The 21,711-nt window shown below is 46.4% G+C and overlaps 1 protein-coding gene across 1 annotated transcript; it reads right to left on the bottom strand.

Annotated features, from left to right (window-relative positions):
- Positions 1-16,940: 16,940 nt before the first annotated feature.
- Positions 16,941-19,385, bottom strand: LOC124658264 (transcription factor bHLH30-like). The gene is made up of 2 exons (XM_047196644.1): positions 18,831-19,385; positions 16,941-17,658 (listed from the first exon to the last, which is right to left on the bottom strand). The coding sequence occupies exons 1-2, from the start codon at positions 19,290-19,292 to the stop codon at positions 17,107-17,109; spliced, it is 1,014 nt and encodes a 337-aa protein (XP_047052600.1). The 5' UTR covers positions 19,293-19,385; the 3' UTR covers positions 16,941-17,106.
- Positions 19,386-21,711: the final 2,326 nt, after the last annotated feature.

The raw sequence follows: 21,711 nt of genomic DNA, 5'->3' as shown, positions 1-21,711 counted from the left end.
GATCGAAAGAAAAAGGGAAGTGCCCAAATATGAGGTGCCAAAAAAAACTCCAAGAAAAGAAAGTTGATTGCTCATAGAGGATGACATGCGGGTCCCATTTAGCCGCAGCGGTCTCACTCGTTTGAGAGGCGGCAGGGGATCGAAAGAAAAAGGCAAGTGACCAAATATCGGGAGCCAAAAATAATTCAAGAAAAGAAAGTTTTATAGTCTATAGAGGATGACATGCGGGTCCCATTTAGCAGCAGCGGTATCACCGTTTGAGAGGCGGCAGGGATCGAAAGAAAAAGGCAAGTGACCAAATATGAGGTGCCAAAAAAAATCCAAGAAAAGAAAGTTTTATAGTACATAGAGGATGACATGCGGGTCCCATTTAGTAGCAGCGGTATCACCGTTTGAGAGGCGGCAGGGGATCGAAAGAAAAAGGCAAGTGACCAAATATGAGGTGCCAAAAAAATCCAAGAAAAGAAAGTTTTATAGTACATAGAGGATGACATGCGGGTCCCATTTAGCAGCGAGCGGTATCACTGTTTGAGAGGCGGCAGGGGATCGAAAAAAAAGGCAAGTGACCAAATATGAGGTGCCAAAAAAACTCCAAGAAAAGAAAGTTGATTGCACATAGAGGATGACATGCGGGTCCCATTTAGCAGACAGCGGTCTCAACGTTTCCAAGGCGGCAAGGGATCAAAAGAAAAAGGAAGTAGCCGAGAAATAGGGGGTCAAAAAAATCCAAGAATAGAAAGAATTTTGGTTCATAGAGGATGACATGCGGGACCCATGATCCTGCATCGTAAACGGCTCGATCGGAGAACGTTGAACGAGATGGCGCGATCGAGAAAAAAAAAATGCCAGAGAGGCTGCCATCTGGGCCCTACATCCCTCGGTGGTGCGGATTTGCGTTGACTCGGCTGGCGAACCCGAGATTTCGAGATGCACCACGTCCCGGGCCACCATACGCGACGTTTTGCCGCTTTTGTCGGGCTAGGTGGCCTCAAAAATGAGAAAAAAAAAGTTTTGACATGCACCACGGAGGGACCCAAAATCGTCTGCCATGGTACACCAGCAACCACGGCGCGACTTCAACTTCGTCGGCCATGGCAACTTTTCTTATAGTGACTTTCCGGATACTTAATCCCACCTTTATAACCACACATTTACGCAGTGGCGTTTGATGTAATCAAAGTACCCTTCCGGTATAAGTGATTTATATGATCTCATGGTCGAAAGGACTAGGTAACTATGTATAGAAAGCTTATAGCAAATAACTTAATGACGTGATCTTATGCTACGCTTAATTGGGTATGTCCATTACATCATTCACATAATGACATAACCTTGTTATTAATAACATCCAATGTTCATGATCATGAAACTATGATCATCTATTAATCAACAAGCTAGTTATACAAGAGGCTTACTAGGGACTCCTTGTTGTTCACATAACACACATGTATCAATGTTTCGGTTAATACAATTATAGCATGGTATGTAAACATTATCATAAACACAAAGATATATATTATAATAACCATTTTATTATTGCCTCTTGGGCATATCTCCAACAAGTGGTTCACTGGTGTGATTGCTTGTGCTGTGTTGTGACCTCATTAGCTCTGCTGCTGCCACTGGTTGCATCTCATAGTTGGATAATTGGTTCGTTTTGGTGAAAATAGAGATATTCACAGTAGGGAATCATGTAAATGAATGCCATTGTGGTATCCTTTGAAGAAAATGGGAAGTTTCTGATGGTTTAAAAGACTAGGTGATGCTAGGTTATTAAATTGGCTGTCAAGGTTGGTTTTATCTGGTTAACTTGGATAGGCTATGTGTTCTTGCTTACTTATGAATATCCATCTCTACTGGATTTACTAGCTCAGGCTTGGCCTCTCTCTTGCTAGCATTACTTGGTTACTACCAAAGTGATGAGTAATCCCTTATGGTAACCCAGCTTTGTTTTGAACTCAACTGAGTAATGACAAATTTCTATTTCCTGTTGGCTTTGATGAAAATAGAGATATCCACAATAGAGGATCATGTAAATGAATGCCACTGTGGTATCCTTTGAAGAAAATGGACTGTTTCTGATGGTTTTAAGAGGCTAGGTGGTGCTAGTTGATTCAGCTGGCTACCAAGACTTGTCTCATCTGGTTAGCTGGGATATGCTATATGTTCTTGCTTGTTTAGGCAGATATCTATCACTTACTGGATTTACTGGTTCTTGCTTGGCCTCTCCTTTGCCAGCATCACTTGGTCTATACCAAGTGATGAATAATCCCTATGGAGCATCTGCTCCATGCTAAATGGTTCTTTTTATAAATGATTTGGTCTTTAATTTTATTTGTACTATTGCCGATGATTAGAATGTTTGGTCACCTATACACTCCGGGAAGGCGCTAGTGAGCCTGGTGCGATGGCACAAATATCAATCTCTTGTGCATCCTACCTAGCCTCACTAACGCCTTCCCGGAATGTTAATATTTGTTTCGACCAACAAAGTATGAGGCATTCCATTTAGTTCATACTAGCTACTTCTTAATTGCATTGGCCTTTCTTCCATTTTAGTGCCGATGATTAAATTGTTTGGTCACTTGTAAACTCTGGGGTGGGGCCAGTGAGCCTGGTGCGATGACACAAATATCAATCTCTTGTGAATCCTACATGGTCTCGCTGACCTATCCCTGAATGTTAATATTTGTTTCGACCAACAAAGTATGACGCCCTTGTCATTTCATTTGATACTACTTCGCTTGTATTTGAGTTGGACTTATTCGTTTATTTTGGTCTTTCTTCGAGATAGCGCCGATGATTAAAATGTTTGGTCACCGTACACTTGGGGGTGGCGTAAGTGAGCCTGGTAAGATAGCACAAATATCAATCTCTTGTGCATCGGACTTGGCCTCACTTACGTCATCCCTGGATGTTAATATTTATGTTGACCAACAATGTATGAGGCATATGCTATTTAGTTGAGATACCACTTGGCTCTTTCTTCCATTTTAGTGCCGATGATTAGAATGTTTTGTCATCTATACGCCGCAATATACTTTGTAGACGGGCCCCCCTTTCCCCGTCCGCCGTTCTATGAACGAGTCCTTGACGAGACAACAACACCGACCTGCCTCTCCGGCGTAGAACCACGCCAGTCCCAGCCGCCTCCCTTGTGGCCGCGTCTCCTGCGCCCTGCGCTCTTCTCCATGGCCGGACCACGATTGGACTCACCGGGAGAATAATGATAATCGCCATCACCACTATCGTCAGACTCCACAGGTGCAGAGTACTTTGCAGCAGATGCCACTTTTCTTCCCTCGCCGTCCAGTGAACGAGTCCTTGATGCAAAGACCGTGCCGGCCTGTCCAGCATCATGCCAGCCCCTTTTGCCGCGCTTCAGGCCGTGTTTCCCGCGCCCTGCACTCTTCGCCTTCTTGCCCGGTGAACCAATAGACTGATCGTTGAAATAAGGAAACCGAGCATATCATGCCGGCCCCTGTTGCCGCGCTTCAGGCTATGTCTCCCGCTCCCTGCACTCTTCGCCTTCTTGCCCGGTGAACCAATAAACTGATCTTTGGAATAAGGAAACCGATGTCAACATGCTTAATGTTGCTTGGAGGGTGCATGGTGTCCACTCTAGAACGCCAAACGCAGTTGGAAGCTCCTATTTGACGCATTTAGCTTCGGTTAGCCGACTTGGGCTCGGCCCATTAATTATTTTCCACGTTTACCTACCGGTGCACGGCGTTCCACTCCCATTTTGTGTGTTCTCCTTCGGTTCTATTTTGCTGCTTCACACTGTTAGTGCCGTCAGTTTTGGATCAGCTCTATTTTTCTCCTTCTGTTCACGACCAGTTCTCATACGTTTTCAAACTGATCACGCCCAGTTCTCATACTTTTTCAAACTGATCACGCCCAGTTCGTTAGCGCCTCAGTTTGACTACAAATGGATCTTGAGACTTTTTGAAAGTAATAATGGCATACAATTAAAAAGCAATAATTCAAAACATGATTAAAAAAAAGGAGGCACCTGAACAAGAGCATATACCCCTGACCATATAGAAACTGACCCAGCACAAGAATGTTAGTAGAATGATACAGACCTCAAATACACTGTTCCTTTTAGTACTACCAAAAAATCAATGCACTGCTAAGGTTAAAAAAAAAATCGGCTGCTAGCATCGCAGTATAATCATAGAACTATCTTCGCAACATATAAAGATAAGATAAGCTGCACAAGTATGCAATATTCTTCCAAAATCCAACAACACGAAGCTAAGATTAACGAGTCCCACAGAGTCCTAGTTCCTAATTAGTAACCTCATCGAATAATATAGTCAGTAAGAAGATCTGCAAACTGAAAGTAGAAAAAATTAGAAAGGTTAAAAAATAAAGAATCTTTAAGTGTTCAACAAAATAATAATTGATAAGTACTAACGTACATGGAAGACGAAAGAATTTGGGAGACCGGCCATTATTTTTTAACGAACCATGCTAGGTGCATGTCTGTGTCAAATAACAGTGGACAAACAAAACAAAGTTTGACAACAATTGAACTTGGAAACTTCTGCTATATGATAAGTCTGTTGAATCGAACACCAAAAAGAATTTGATTGGAATATCTATATAAAAAGCAGTGGAACTTACATTTTTAGCAAGAAATTCTTTTACAAGGGGTGGTTGATGTTCGTTATGTCTAGGTAGTACTACCTGACATGAAAATTTCTCCCGAAGAGCTTGGATATCATCCAATAAAAGCATATCGAAATAAAGTAGTAAGATGAGACTAATTTGAGCATTTAAATGGATTTCTTTTTAGTTTGGACATACAATGCAGAACGGAGCAACTTCAATCCCATTATAGGCTAAGATATATCTTACCGCAAAGATGCATGAATCATATATGTTAATAAACAACATAGAAAAAAGAAGGAAAGCAGTTTAGTTAAATAAAAGCTTATAACTGAGAATAAATATGGTATTAGGAAAAGGAACATCAGTAAAAATACTTGAACAAAAGTCAATAAGCAAAAAATCCGTGAATGGAAAATTTGTGAACAAAAATCCTTCGACATAAGGTAAATGAGGGAAAATCAGTGAACGAATAATAATTCAATGATTTTGAAATGAGCCATACTAATTTAATTGAAGTGAATGGACTAAAATCAAAGGAAAAGAAGTGAGAAATAACTAGATTGACCAGATTGAAGTCAATAAACAAAAAATCCATACACAAAGGCAACGAACGGAAAATCCGTGAACAGAAGTCAATTAACGAAAAATACATGGACAAAAGTGAATGAGCAAAAAAGAATGAAATATGGCTCAGTTCTACAAGTCAATGGACGAAAAATCCATGAACAAAATGTAAATGAACGAAAACTGGTGAACCAAAATTGATTGAACGACGGTCAAATGACATCCTAATTGAAAAGAGGTGAATGAACTGAAGTCAAAGAAAAAGAAGTCCAAAAGAACTAAATTGACCAAAGGGTAGTCAATGAACGAAAATTCCATGAATATAAGTCAATGAACGGAAAATACGTGAACAAAATTCAATGAGTGGAAAATACATGAACAAAAATCACACAGTAGAAAAGTAGAAAAAATGTAGTACAAACTGAACAATAGCTGGATCATTACTCTCCAATACAAAAGGGATATTCCCACAGGGCAGACTAAATATTATAGTGACCATCTACTTATGGAAATTAATAACTTCGCTTTTGTGCTTGAACTACCCACCACCAGAAGGAATATGATCCACAATCCATTGTGTCAGATAAATATGAAAAATTAGGTGATCATGGAATTTGAGAAGTGCAATTAAACCATATATTGTGATATGGCCTATCAGGCTTGAACCTTTTCACAACTTCATGAAATCGCAATGTCAAAAATCTTGATTTTATAGAACCTTTACATCCCTAAGAAGCGGGAACTTTTTCAACTACAACAAACTAATGTCATGACACTAAAAAGAAAATGAAGGGTGCATCCTGTATAAAATCACATGATAGTTGCAGTATCAGATATTATGAAATCAACACTATATTAATTTACGTAGAAAACGTAGTGATAATCAAAATTTTGAAAAATGTAGACATATGTGTCATAATATTAAGCATGAATATGCGAAAAAATTCTGTTGAATGCAGATAAGTAGAATTAAATCTCTGATGCAAACAAACACAAATAAAATTGAAAGCTACCTCTCCCTCATAGTACTAGGAACTGCACTAGTTGAAAATCGTAACAGAATGTTGTTGTATCCATTAGCTGTATTTATAACCGTAGTGAAATTTTGTATTCATTCTCTGACACCTGACACCTTGCAATAAACAAGCACCTGCCAGAAAAAGCAAGCACCCGCCTCCTCTACTGTGAGGATGAATTCATTCTCCGTATAGGGCTCGCGAATCAATCTACAGACACCTAGCCTATAGAAAAATCTACAACCGTATAGTAGTACCAAAACAATTTATAGAGTCGATTTGCTACGAAAAATCGAAACAGCGAACACCACAAACTAAAATCTCCTCCTACGACCCGAAATTTCGCCCTATGATCTCCAGAAATAAGGGCTTGACCAAATGGAACAGAAATTAGGATTCGAACTAAGGAGAAGAACGAATCTAATCAACCTCTAAGCGGGTGATGCCCCCTACTATCTTCAGAAATTAGGGTTCGAGCAAAACGACCCAGAAAATTAGATTGAACACCGGGCGCGAAGTACACGTACCTCCAGCCTCAATTGACGGAACCGGCGAGGACGAAGAAGGGTGGATTCGCAGCACACAACGAATCTAGAGGAGTTGGCTCCTTACGAGATGACCAGGAGTCCAGGAGAAGAGAAGACGACGCTCGCAGGACAGAAGAGGCAGTGAAGGGATGAAGGTGCTCGCGAAAGAAGGAGAAACAAAAGGACTCACGAACAATAGTGGACCGGCCCAATACCAGCAATATGAAGCGGTGGAGGTTACGCATTGCGCCGCTAACGGAGGGAAAACGGGTCCTCCTCCCTATCGTATACTTCGCACGGAATCCGTCGGGTGGGCTTTTTATTTGACAGCCCATTTACGTCAGACGGGTATCGATCGCTGTCTAACAGCTGGATCGAAGCTGGCGACGAGAACTGGTTGGCAACTACTACCGCGAGCGGGTATTTAAGCTAGTGTTTTGCTCCTTCGATTAGCGATGTGGGACTAAAAAAGTGGAACTGCTCTGGAAACGTGGTGCGCTTCCGAGTGCATGCGTACGTAGCAACGTTCCGGGCCTTCCGGCCGCTAAATCTATACACGCGACGCTCCTGATCACCTACCATGCATGTACTGGGCCTAATTCATGCGACGTGACGCTCCCTGCCGCTTAAGTCATGTATGGTGTATTTGCTCCAGCCGTATAATCTATACGTACATGCGTACGTACCGAGCCGCCGGCCAGCTGCTAGCTTTGCTAGCTCCTGACACTCCTAGCTGCGTAGCTACACTTTCTGTCACATGCACGCTCATTTTCTTAGCCGAGAGGAACAATAACCTCGATGAAGCGAAACAACAACCTCAACCAAGGGGAACACCAGTCTAGACGGTAGGGAACAACACCCTAGACGGAGAGGAACAACATCTAGACAGTAGGGAACAACTATCTACACAGCAGGGAACAACTATCTAAACGGCAGGGAACAACTATCTACACCGCGAAACAACTATCTACACGGCAGGGAACAACTATCTACACGACGGGGAACAACTATCTACACCGCGGGGAACAACTATCTACACGACAGGGAACAACTATCTACACGGCAGGGAACAACTATCTACACCGCGAGGAACAACTATCTACACGGCAGGGAACAACTATCTACACGACGGAGAACAACTATCTACACCGCGGGGAACAACTATCTACACGACAGGGAACAACTATCTACACGGCGGGGAACAACTATCTACACGGCAGGGAACAACTATCTACACCGCGGGGAACAACTATCTACACGACAGGAAACAACTATCTGCACGGCAGGGAACAACTATCTACACCGCGAGGAACAACTATCTACACGGCGGGGAACAACTATCTACACGGCAGGGAACAACTATCTACACAGCAGGAAACAACTATCTACACGACGGGGAACAACTATCTACACCGCGGGGAACAACTATTTTTTTCCGTAGCGCACGCGCGCCACCGAGCAATTACCCTGCGCTACGTGAAAAAAATAAACCTAGATGAAAAAAATCGTACTAGAAGACATAAAAAATAATTAAATAATAAAAAGGAAAAAAGAAGTGAACCAAACAAATTGAAAACATGAAAAATAAAAGAAGGTGAGAAAGAAGAAAGAAAAGAAAAAAAACCATGGGAAAAAAGAAAACATAGAACCATAATTAAACCAAGAAAACAAAGAACAAAAAATTAATAGAAGGAGAAAAAAGGCACGAAACTCGAAACATATATACATGCAACCTCTACGTGAAGATTCTTTTAGAAAACGATTGTATTATACGTACGTACACATCCTAATCGCTAACTGTACTACTACTACCACCAAACAAACCAGTAGTCCAGTACTGAACCGAACAACACGGAACTACGGAAGAAAGGAACCAGCTCTGGCGAACGAACGAACCAAGCCACCCGCGAGCTTTAACGGGCCGAGCCCAATACCTAAATCCCTTCAGCGAAACGATGCACCCTGGCGCGCGCGCGCCACCGAGTCATTTTCGGCAAAACCTATGGGAGTCCCTAATCTACGCTTTAAGCGGACGCAATACTCGCTCCGCACCCACGAGTGTACTCCACCTGCCATGATGGGCTCGGCCCATTAGTTGCCGGACAACGGAGCCTCTGCGTCCAGTTTCAAACCTCACGTACGTTTTTCTTTTCTTTTTCTTTTTGTTTAGATTTTAAAAACGCTTAAATTTTAAAAAGGTAAAACTCGAAAAAAGTTTGGACTAAAAATTTATTCAGCTAAAAGATGTTGAAATTTAAAAAATGTTAAAATCGAAAAAACTTCAAACTTAAAAAATATTCACATAAAAAATTGTTTAGACAAAAAATGTTCCAATTTGAAAATTGTTCAATTCTAAAAAAGTTCAAACTCGAAATTTTTTAGAACAAAACGTAAAAAAAAATTAAATTTTAAAATTGTTCAAATTTTTTAAAATATTCTGGTACAAAAATGTTTGAATTCAAAAAATGTTCAAATTGAAAAAAGTTCAAAATTAAAATAAGTTCAAAATCTAAAAAAGTTTAAAACTTAAAAAATAGCGAAAACTTATCCGAAAAATCTGGAGCGAAAAAGTTTAAAACGAATGCTTGTGATTTTCTCACGCCCACAACGCCATTGGCTCACCTGATCTCATCGAGAAGACGTCGCAACCCTCCACCTTCAGCAAGGCCGCCACGCGTTGTTGCAGGAGACGCCCGTCCCTCATCGTTTCTGGGAGCCGGACCGATAACTCAAAGACGCATCCATGTCGATGTCGTGCCCTCGCCGTCTGGGCGCTGCCCCACGTCCACGCTGTCGTCTTCGACATTCACGGCGATTCCAGCAGCGATACACCGGGGCGAGCGTCATGTCGCTGTTTTCTTGGCTGGCTGCCATCACGCGCGGAGCAAGGAGCCGGTCCGGCGTCTCGCAGGCGGAGGGGGCGGCGGCGAGGGGAGGCGAAACAACGCTGAGAGAGGGGAAAGAAAGAAAAGGGACGACCGGACGTTACGTCCTACTTTCGGCTGTTTTTTTCAGGGCCAGCAATGCTGAAAACATAAAAATGAGGCCTCAAGGCCCGTATGAGTCATATGCGGCCCGATTAATCAGAGTTGGGCTAGGTCGGTCAGCAGAGTAGCAGCCCTTGAGACGATCTCAACCTTTTAGAGGCCTGATCGGACGGTTAAGAAGCTGAAATTACTGTGGTAAGGTCCAGATGGTTGAGTTATACTGTTAATTAATGTAGCACGTTCCCGTGCTCCTCATAATGCCTCTCTCCATATGTTGAGGATATATATATGTACATTGTTGAGATCAATACTACAATTCAATGACTTCTCGTGTCACATTAGCGCTGCACTCTACTACTTCTTTACTATATATTACAAAATACATATCATTATAAAGATTAGATGTTCTACTTTCTAATAATATTTTTTATGTAATACAATTAATATTATGTTGACTAAATTAACAACCTAGAGATACGTGCAAGTCATGTGAACTCGAATAGAGGAAGTAGCAAACTACTACCTCCGTTCGGTTTTAGTTAACGCATGCCCAGGTACGAGTATATGCATGCGCAGGTGACTCCCGGCGTCAATTAAAATCCACCGGAGGTAGTACTAGGTATTAGCCACACCGGCCAGTCTGCCCTTCCTAGCGTCTACTCGTGCAGGCGAAGCGTGATTCCTGCAATCTCCAGCATTTCCGAATCAGCCGCCCCGCTTGATTGATGGCTGATAATGCCCCAACGTGACGAGCCGGCTACCCTAGGAGCACGTTTGGTTGTCTGGGCCGATTTGCTGCATGCATGCGCCAGCGAGATGAGGGGCATTGCGCGTTGCGAACGGGTCATGGACCACTTTTGGCCGGTCGTTTGGTAGCATGTGAGCCCTTTTGCGCGCCGGAGAAGGAACCCAAACCCCATCGTTTGGTTGCCCGTTTCCAGCCCATTCTTCCCAGGTCGTGCAGCCTACAGCCTGTTTGGTTGCAGATAGCTCAGTGTTGTGGTAACCCCTTCACTTTGAGTGGTGAGGTTACCCAGTACTGAATAACAACACACATGAGATTCAGTTCATTAGAAAAGATGCTGGTAATACACAACAACTACTACTTAGTGGGCGATGCATCACGAACGAAACAACTACTTCGTGATGCATCACAGGTTCGTCACGAGGGGTCAGTATATACCACCTCGAACAAGTTCGTCATTACAAACCAGGGATCAGGTTGTAGCAAGTCCTAGCTAATGGAGGGATATAAGATCACCTCCCAAAATCAGTGGATCATGACGAAAGAAGCAGAATCACTAAGCAGGAAACTGGTTGCAGAGCCAGGTCCTAAGCCAGCTCCTCCTCTCCGGTGGTTGCAGCTTACGGTAGATAGCATACTCGGCTTCATTGTCTGCAATGAAGTCGATAGCCCTGACCAGCAAGTTAGGCTGGAACAGCTGCGCCTTGCAGACGAACTGGGGAGTGAAGATTGTCTTCATCTGAGCATAGTTGCTGATCGGAGTGCCGATGTACTGACGATGCTTCGGGTACCGCTGCAATCGACAAGGAATACCTGTAAGCGTACATGACATTGACATGTATATACTTTGAGATCTATGCAAGAGCTCAATGAGGATTCGTAGCAGGATGTACTCGTCTTCCGCCCCTTCATCACCGCCGTAGAAGCAGCAACCACTTCGCTCTAGTCCAAAATGCGATCGGATTTCATCTTCGTGATGACACTCCACTTCGTCCTCCAGTTTCTGATGTGGTTGTACAGCTGAAGAGTGGTGACATGTATCCCGATGAATGCAAGAACATCCGCAGCTACCTTCTTCATCTGCTCCTCCTAGAATCTCATGTTGAAGCAGACGCCGCTACGGACGAGCGGAACCAACCGGTTTAGCAAAAACTCGGATAGCTCAAGTTTCCAAACCATGGCTGATTTGCTTGCTATCAGAGATGGTTGAGCATTCACACTTGCCGCAGACAGATCAGGGGAGCCCAAAAGGTATGATCGCCTACATGATAAATACTACCAGATCACCTACCAAATGGAAATCCGTAAGCACTACCAGATCAATGAACTACCAAATGGAAATCCTTAAGCACTAGCAGATCTATGAACTACCAGTACCACATCAAAAAACAACGAGGTAGGTAAGATTGGCCTTACAGTCAAAGGAGCCACACGCAGCACCGAGGTAGGGGAAACAGGGGACCCTAGCGGAGATGCAGCCAGCACCACCGTCCCAGTGGAAGATGCAGGCAGCACCACCGTCCCCGTCGTAGAGTCAGATGAAACCTGGAAAACCTCCACAACCTCCACCGGCGACGAAAGAATGTCCTACAATGGATTCGTTCAGACCCCGGTTGTGTACCCATAAGATCTAGATCTAAGGCTAGGGTTTGCAGAAGCTTACCACAACCAAAGTCATCGACGCACACGAAGAAAACGACCATCCTCTGCGGCCACTAGCCGCCGCCACAGCCGCAAGCCTCGCCGACTGTGCGGGTGAGGTAGAGCCGGCCATGTCGCTAGATCAAAGATGCTGGATGAGCTCGAAATTGGGGATTTGGATTTGCCGGTGAGAGAGCGGCCCCTATATACGGTGGCGAAAATTCAAGCGCGGTGACCGAATTTATGGCGCCGAGATTTCGCCGTCCCGCGTGAGCTCCCGCCATCTCCCGCGGTGGCTCTGCGAGGACGCCGCGTTCTCCACTTCTGCGGAAACGGGGGTGGCTCGCTAGAAACGGCCGAACCGGACGTTTCTCCAGGGCCTGACCCAAGGGTGATTTAAGAACCGGTTCCTGTAACAACGCGGCGTCAACCAGAAAACCAAACAGGATGAAAAAAGCTGGGCCGATACAAGCCAAGAAACCAAACGCGCCCTAGGTCCTGCCGTGCGCACGTCCTGGTACCGGTAGGATTGCGCCTGTATAACTGTAAGCGCAAACAACACATGGCGTCATCGCCACACTGGGTTTTTCTTTTCTTTTTGCAAGCTCAGTGTCACCACTCTCGAACGCCAAACGCAGTTGCGTTCAGGCCGCGCGCGCTCAGATCCACGCCCATCGCGGCCCTCCGTGGCTATATGGGCCAAGCCTCGCACCCCGGCTGGGGATTTGGAGGCCCACGCCCGGTGGGCTTTATGGAGGGAATGCTCGGGCGGCACGAGTGCGATGCGAGCGCCCATTCGTTTGTCGCTGTCGGATTTCCACGACATTCTCAGACGCAGAGTGGATGCGTGCTCTTTGACATTGACGAATCATACGAGATACGGTGCGCCTATTTCTATTTGTTTTCTCTCAAGTTATTGTGCCACCATGGTGCCGCACGAGCGCAAGTGAGAGTGACCGAGTGACCTCTGCAACCACCGCTATTGTTAGAGCATCCCCACTCGTTGGCGCTCCCCACGCTCAAATCCGGCGAAATTTTCGTCCGGATTGGAGGAAGATTTGGCGTGGGGAGGAGTAGTTTCCCAGCCGCGTGCCCAGGCGAAGACGACGATGCGAGTTTGAAAATCGGAAACTTGATAAACTTCGGCTAAATTCGGGCGAATATAGACTAAATTTAATGATATTTAGACTAAAACGGCGGAGTTAATACATAGAGGCCGAATTCGACTATATTTCGAATTCGGCTAGGGGAATTCAAATGCTAATTTTAAAACACGGTGCTCTACATGCCCAAACGACGGTAGAACACCGTGTAGTCGTCGCCGCCGTCGTCGGAGCCGTCATCCTCGACCTTCGGCGGCGCGGCCTGGCGGCTGCTGCCCTGGCCGGCGTCTCCCCACCCCGGGGATGGCTTGTACCATTCGTCGTTCGAGGACTCGAGGTCGACGACGGGGACAACGACGCCGGATGGAGGTGTCGCAGGACGGCGGAAGCGCGCGGCGTCGTCGGCGGCGGTTGGAGCGGCGCGGGCGGCGAGTCGGCGTGCGGCGGCCGGGTCCATCGCCCGCCGCTGCCGCTTCCGCTCCTCGCGCTCCCGGGCCGCGCCTGGACCACGCCAGGGCGGCGTCCTCGGGAGGGCGTTGTCGGCGGGCACCAGGTCGGTGAGCGACCTGGCGATCGCCTCCGCTACGGCAGCTTCCTCCGCGCGCCTCGCCTCCTCCTCGGCGAGCCTGTTTGCGGCGGCGTTAGTGGCGGCTGCGGCGTCCTCCTTCTTCGCCGCCTTCCTCTTCCGCCCAGGCTGGGAGGGTTGGTCGCGGATGACGAGGGCGCCGCTGCGGAAGACGACGAGCTGGCAGCCATGCGCCGTGGCTGCCAGACGTTTCCCCGGCGGCGGCTCGCCGATGCCCTCGATGGAGGGGGCATCGTGAGCACCGTGAAGTTTCCGCCCTCGATGTGATCGAGGACGGCCTCGAGTGTCCGGCCTGGCGCGCTCCACCAACGTCGGTGGCCCGCGGCGTTGTTGCGCGGAGGCGGAGGCGGCGGGCCGTTGTAGGAGGCGAGCTCCCGCTCCCACCGCCGCAGGAAGTACGAGTTCCACGCCGTGTAGTTGTCGGGGTGGTGGCGTGGCTCGGCGCGCTCCTCGTCCGTCAAGGTCATCCGCGCCTCCTCGATGGCGACGTCGAGGGCGTGGCCCCGAGGCGGCGGCGGGATTGGTACGCCGCCGCACTAAGCCGCCACCCGCCGCCGGGAGGCCTCGTGTCCGGCGGGCAGGGGTACCCCGCCCGGTGGAGGAGGTGCCCCTCCCACGCGTGGAGCGACCGGCGGGGGAAGCCGTTGTCGGCTGCGCCGTCGTCGTCGTAGAACGCCATCGGGAGAGTAGAGGGAGAGTGGAGGGAGAGTGGAGCACGGGGTACGCCTCGCGGCGAGCGGACCGGCGTATATAGGCGCGGCTGGCGCGGGTGATTAATGACGTGTGGAATGCGACGCGTCCGCGGCGAGCTGACCGGCGGCAGCCTTTAGTGCGCGCGGAAGACGATGCGTGCGCGGAAGACGACGACATTAACTCGCCGCGTGGCCGGCGAATGCGGACCGGCGGCAGGCTTTACAGCGCGCGGAAGACGATGCGATGAGGACGACGATCGGTTTCTCTCGCCGACAAGTTGGGGCCACCGGACGCGCGGGAAGTTTCCTCGGTGTTTCCCACGCTTGCTTTCGTCCGGACTCCCCGAGCGCTCCCCGGGGGGCCGGGGATGGCGTGGGATCGCCGGATGAATTTAGGCCAAAATCCGGACGAAAACGAGGAACCGGGGACGCGACTGGGCCAAATTACGCCGTCCGGATGGAAAAAACGTCGTTCGGGGGCCTCGTCGGGGAGACGAGTGGAGATGCTCTTACTTTTGTTGTTGTTTTCTTTCAGACCCGTGCATAATCTACCCATGGTGTTATCATGTCGATGAACAGATTGTTTCACGCCAGGACCTGTAACATTAGCTAGCTGAAGCACCGTGGTATGTTGAACTACCTACAGTACTACTCTTCATGCATTGTCCCCATGTAATCCTATTTCCGTACATGACTAAACTAATCCCTCGTCGAAGAACATTACGAGACAAAGATACCAGAAGTATACGCGGCGTTGTAGAGGAAATCTCTTTACGAAGGGAATTAATACCCCTTCATTCTCTCTCGTGGGATAAAGAGACGCGACTAGAGTTTTCCTTTCTCCCACCGCCACACGCACTGATCTACCTCACCTCCTGTAGCTTTAGGGAAATGGAGGCGTGGTGGATACCGGACTTTCTCAGCGAGGCTTTGTACGGTAGGGACTAGAAAATATTTGCCGTTCAATCAGAAGATCCGATGGTCCAGTTTAATCAATACTACTCGTTTTCAAGAGTAGTATTTTCCCACCCAAGAGCTAATTTGGTAGGCCCACATCAATCAAAAAAAACTTTCCTTTCCTTAGCATTTCTAATAATAGATTTTATTTTTAGGGAACCTTATGATATCTTCTTTATTTTATTCCTTTACAAACAATCCGTGCATGTGCTAGAGAATTTGAATCTAATTACATTTCATATAGAGAAAAATATATATCGCCAACAGGAATAGAGAAAGTAGAAATAGAGTGCCAAAAGATCTCTTCTCAGCGGAAGTGCTCAATTTTTCATTGTTTATTTCTTTTTTTTTTTTTTGGGTCTTAGCACGACGAGTGTGGCCGGTGAGGCACCTGTGAAGGTGAAGTGGGGAATAGTCGCATGTGAGATGGTGTGTATAATTTTGTAGGGATGTGCCCACGAGGGATTAGTTCGACTTGATCACAAGGGCAGCAAATGGAGGCTACTATCGAGTATCCAAGCACCATTTTGGCACTTAGGGTAAACGAACACTAAAATCAGGTTTTGGCAATCAACAGCGGTAAAAGGAGGAATAAAAAGGCACATACAAACAATTAAAGTAGAGAAATTCTACCTTTTCACTTGAATATTTTTACATAACACTTAATTGGAAAATTGACTTTAGATGTATGGTTTGGTGGCTTTGAAATGAAATAATAACTTAAACTAAGGTTTTAGCTCATATCCTTTGATCTAGTTTCTTTCAAAATATCGTTAGACTAGTATGTTCTAGAGTTCTCTACCAAAAAGTTTCTTGATATTAGACAAGTTTTAGGTGCATAAAATACACTATAAAATATTATGGTACACATTAATCCATGGCGCAATACAATTTAATCATTATTATTTGTATGGAGTTCTAATAGAATATATTCGGCATTCAACCAAATTTTAGCAATGCCTGTTTTTCATAATAGAAATGAAAATATATTTGCTAGAAAGGGAAATTTCAATTTATCATGAATTCATTCTAGCAGGCATCAGCTATGTAATACAAAATAAGTATATCGCTTCTTAATATTTAACGACACATTTGTTTGGCCAATTGTTTTAAGTCAAAAAATTTAGTATAAATGAGTGATCATTTCTTCCTTTTAATATTGTTCCTTCTTATCATAATCGGATTAAACCAAACGATACACTAAGAACAAACAAATTCAAGGCACCACACATTTCTATAAATAAATAAGTGATCTATTCTAGCTTAATCCTGGAGTCCGCTCTCAATTTGAAGACTTCAGCCTAGATTTTGTTAGTCCATGCAGCTCTTTATTATCTGAAGTTGCGAGGGATAATCATAACTTGTTTCATGTGCAACTGTGAGTTTTAGGATCCAATAGTAAACTTATTATTCAGATTTTTTTTGTAACAAAGTAAAAAAGACAATAAAGTAAGTATGTGGACAATAAACAAAATAATGCAAGTAAAAAAGTCTCCATCTCTTGGAATTTCAGAGCTTTCCCTGATCATGCACACCATTACCATTATACCCACACCCCAAAGCTTGCAGTGGCTAAAACTTCAGCTAGCTATGCTAATTGGTAAGTTGCACGAGCAATGCATGCAATATCTCGCGACTTGAATTAACTAGTGCATGCCGACAGTCACGCTAGACGGAGCACTGCTCTTGCGCCGACCCGTAGTTCATGCGCTGCCGCTTGATGCTCCCGCCGCCGCCGCCAGACGACGAGGTGTCGTTGCTGCACGCCGCCCTGCGGTCCATGACGCCGCGCAGAGCCTCCTGGACGGACGCGATGCTCTCGTGCCTCCTGTGAGAGGCTGCGCACTCGTCGTCGTAGGCGTCCTCATCTCCGCCCTCGCCCTCACGATCGTCCTGGGTGATGAGCAGCACGCTCCGGACGCGCCCGCCAAGCGTGGTGATCTCCGCCCGGTGCGCGTGCAGCCGGAGCGCGGAGAGCGCCCGGATGATGTCCGGGATGAGGTCCGGCCGGTCCTCGCAGCACAGGGAGGCCCGCACCACGAGCCGCCCCTCGCTGTCCTCCGCAGCGTCGACGCACAGCTCGTCGGCCTCCGTGGGTAGCATCTGCGCCGGCCTGGCGGCGTGCTCGTCTTCAACGGCGGTTGCCGCCATCGCCGACGTCTGCCGCTTCAGCTCCTTGACGTGCTCCAGCACCTCGGCCAGCAGCGACGCCTTGTCCGTCTGCACGTCCACATGCGATTACAACATTAATAATACGCACGCTACTAATACTTGAGTAGTAATAATTGATCGATTCAGAAAGATGGTCAAGCTCGTGTGAGCGTGAAGGAAAAAGTTTACAAGAAATGCGGTCGCGGCGCAGCTTTTCGCTGCATTCGCATGTCTTTTGGGGGCTTAGCTTAACCAGGTGCATGGGTGTAGGTGCGCGTGGTGGTGTCACCTAGGAGCATATATGTAGTTCATTATTGTCTCTCTCTCTCTCTCTCGTGCTCCTTTTATTCAGAAGCAGCGGCTTCCCCGGCGTATGAATGAGAGGTTTCTGAGCAGGGCGGACCCTCTCGCGTCTTGTCACGAGTACGTACGGGAGCACATACAGCCTGCGTGCGTGGGTGCGTCCTGTCTCATTGCCACTAATGGCCATCACTTGGTTAACGATAGTTGTTCCTGCCTAATTATATGTTCACATGAATACATTACATTCCAGATCGATACCACTATGCTCCTTTTATTGTATTGATCTCTGACATGAAACTATGAGTAATGCTATAGTATAGCTCATTATTTTGGGTAAGGATAACAAAAATCAACTCTACTTCCTACTAGTTAGATCGTAGATCGATGGAACAATGGATGATGCAAACTACTCCAACTTTTAACAAAAGTTAAGTTATGTCCTCATGTTTTAGATAATGTGAAGCTACTACATGCATCTTCCCTTCCTAGCTAGCTACCAACATCATGCATGCTAGTGAATTCGGTTAATTTGAATCTCTTGCGAAGTTGCGATTTGCACATTTCATGGAAGACCTAACAAATACTCTACCAAATAAGAAGGTTACTAATTGCCGGTTTACAAGCCCGGGTTCTTGTATCCCTGTGATTTTTGTGTGGGCACTGATCACCACGCCCGGCCGTCGGCAAGATCGCGAGATCCGCGCAACTGTTCCATTGCGGATCTTTGCACGTCTTCCCACTCTAGGGTGCACCTAGCTGAGCTAGTGCTGCCGCCATGCACCCGCACACAAAATGCACAAATCAATGGTTTGGTTTTGAAACAGCTAGATCGAAGATCGATATGAAACGAGTAGCAAGGAATCTGGAGTAGGATAAACCCGGGATGAGGATTGCGACGTGTGGGAGACGATCGATGCATCTTAACACGTAGTACGTACCTTGGTGGTGTTGGGGAGGAGGCTGCGGAGTCTGGCGAGGTGGCCGTTGATCCGCTGCCGGCGCCGGCGCTCGGCCTCGCTGTGGCTCCGCGAGGCCGCCAGCGCCTTGGCGTCCATGATCTCCCCGGCGGCGTTCATCCGCCCGAGCTCCGCCTGCAGGCTCCCGAGCAGCCCGGACACCACCGCCTTGCTGCTCCCGGCCGCCGCAGCCGCCTCCGCTGCGCGTTGCTGTTGCTGATGCTGCTGCTGAGCCGCAGCCACCGCCGCCTCGAACCCGAACCCGAACATCCCGCCGCCTTGCCCGACGACGTCGCACGCGTAGCCGCCGGAACCGGCGAGGCCGAAGCTGCCCCCGCCCCCCGCGCCGACCGGCTCGGCGAACGCGGCGGGGCCTCCGAACCAGGGAGGCAGCAGGCGCGCCGCGGCCTCGTGGTGGCTCCCGTGGACGCCTCCTTCCCACATGTCGCCGATCGTTCCGAGCTTGGATCGTGGTGGTGGGTGGCGTGGGGGTGGTGCGAGAGCGATGGCGATGGAAGTAGTGGCTGCTCCGATCGATCGATCCGCTGCTTTCTTCTTCCCGGACGGAGCTCTCGGTCAAACGGGGGGTGCCTTTTATGCTTCACTCCACCTCCGCGCGCGGCAGTGGTGGAGACGGCAAGCAAAGCGAGGCTGTACGGCGCTGTGCATGCTAGCGGCACGTGGGCCCGCGCTTTTGTCTCTGGAAAGGATTTTTTTCACCTTCGTGTCTGGTGCATGTCGTGCGGTCTGTGTACAGTAAAACACAATGCATGCACACCCGCGATGTGGCTACCTACCTAGTGAGTGCAGTTACTCATCAGTGAGAATGATCAATGGGTAGCATGCTTCAGGCCTACGCTCTGGTACTGTTTGTTATTTTTTGTGTCGATCGATCCATATCGGTACTAGGTGCACTTCAAAGTCGAAAACACTACAGTAGTATGAAAAACTCGTGGATATATACTCCTCCGCAAAGTTTCATACAAAAGTATCAATTGTGGCGTACAAGGTAAGTTAGTATAACATTGTGATTTAAAGCCTTTTTTGCATGAAGCAAGATTTTCTTTACATCTACACTTTCTTTCTTCCCAATCTATCAAGGAACCATATTTTCAAGTAGTAGTAGTATGCTTTACATTGATTAAGTAAAAAAAGTTGGATAGTTTGTAAGAAAAACTCTCCAAAAACCTACTCGACGATCTTGAGGACACGCCCCCACACGACTCAAGGAGCAAGTCACCCGCGACGCCAAAGCTAACAACCAAAAACCTCAACGGAACACGGCGGAAGCAAAAGACCGGAGCCGCTGCTTCGGCAGAGGCCACGCCCCTAGACGAGCCGACAACCAAGTCGTCCAAGCAATCAAAGGAGAAACTCACATCGACACAAAAATGACAGATGTGATAAACCGAAGTCCTAGCTCCGCCATCCACGCAACCCTAGGGCCGCACACCACCTAGCCGTAGACGGCTAGGAATGAGCTTAAGTTTTAGTCGGATCCTTACTCTTTCTATAAAGAATTGCAATTTGGATGGCAACTGAGATTTTTCTAGCTACACGCAATCAATCAGATGAGGAAAATGCCAGATATGTTGGATTATTTCATGATTCGTGTTAGCTATGAGTTGCAGATCAATATTCACTCTATTACTATGTATATAAGGTTTGATCAAAGTGAAGCTTTGTAATCTTTCACCAACTATTAATGATAAAAATACAAATATATACAAAATCAAATGTAAATGATACGATAGTATATGTATTGTATTACGGTACTAATGATATCTTTTTGTTTTCTAAATCTTAATATATTTGTACATATGGCTTGAGCGAACCTTATATGCAGAGTAATATAAAACAGAGAGGGAGTTGGTTGCAACTACTCCCTCTAGCCCAAAATATGTTGCATATAAAGTTTGGTCAAAGTCAAACTTCGTAAAATTTTATCATCTATATTGATAAAATATAAATAATGTTTTTATAATTATCATGAAATATACTTCCATATTGTATGCATTTGTCATAGTAGATCTTTGTATTATTATCTATATTGTTGGTCAAAGTTTGCACAATTTAACTTGCACGGAAGATTATGTGCAACATAATATGGGTAGGAGGAAGTATTACCTCAGACTGTCTGATTGCTTCGGCGTTTATGTAGTTACTAGGAAGTTTGCAGCGCGGCTCACGCCGCGCCCGTGCTGTCTACGGTGCGGTTCATTTTTTAAAAGGGCGCTATTTAGGTTTAAGAGTGCATGATTCTTATTTTAAACTCGACCACGCCCTTGGTATCAAGATTGTTGTTGGTTACAATTCTATAGAAATAATACAATATCTGGGTTGCTGAAGTACGGTGGAAGTGCCAGGGAAATAAGAGGCGGATGGTGGAGTGCTTTTCTTTCTAGATCGTTGTATAAATAATGTAGAAATAAAACAATGTATGGGTTGTTGAAGTACCCTAGAAGTGCATGTGAACTAGGCAGCGGATGGTGGAGTGCTTTTGTTTTCGGTGTTGCTACAAAAGGAAATGATAGTATTTCTCCGGCAGAAAGAGGCAACGGGTGATGGAGTAGAAGAACGTCATCCCAGGTGAAAATGTGATGGATAGTAGAGTAAGTATATTTTTTGAATGTTACCGTAGAAGAACACGACATTATTTTCCCCGAATAAAAGAGGGGGATGATGTTGGATTTTATTTGAATCATCGGTGAAGAATTATGCACTACGTACTAAATAAATATCGGCGAGTAATTACTATCCAGAACCACGATTTAGGTTGAAGGTTCGTGTAAAAATTACTACCCTTGTGCCTCGTTGCAAAATGACCGATTGAGAAATATGACGCATTAAATAATTAATAGTA

This window comes from Lolium rigidum, chromosome 5 (assembly GCF_022539505.1).
Source record: "Lolium rigidum isolate FL_2022 chromosome 5, APGP_CSIRO_Lrig_0.1, whole genome shotgun sequence".
NCBI classification, from domain to species: domain Eukaryota; kingdom Viridiplantae; phylum Streptophyta; class Magnoliopsida; order Poales; family Poaceae; genus Lolium; species Lolium rigidum.
The sequence above is the reverse complement of the archived record's forward strand: the minus strand, read 5'-3'. Positions and strand labels throughout refer to the sequence as shown.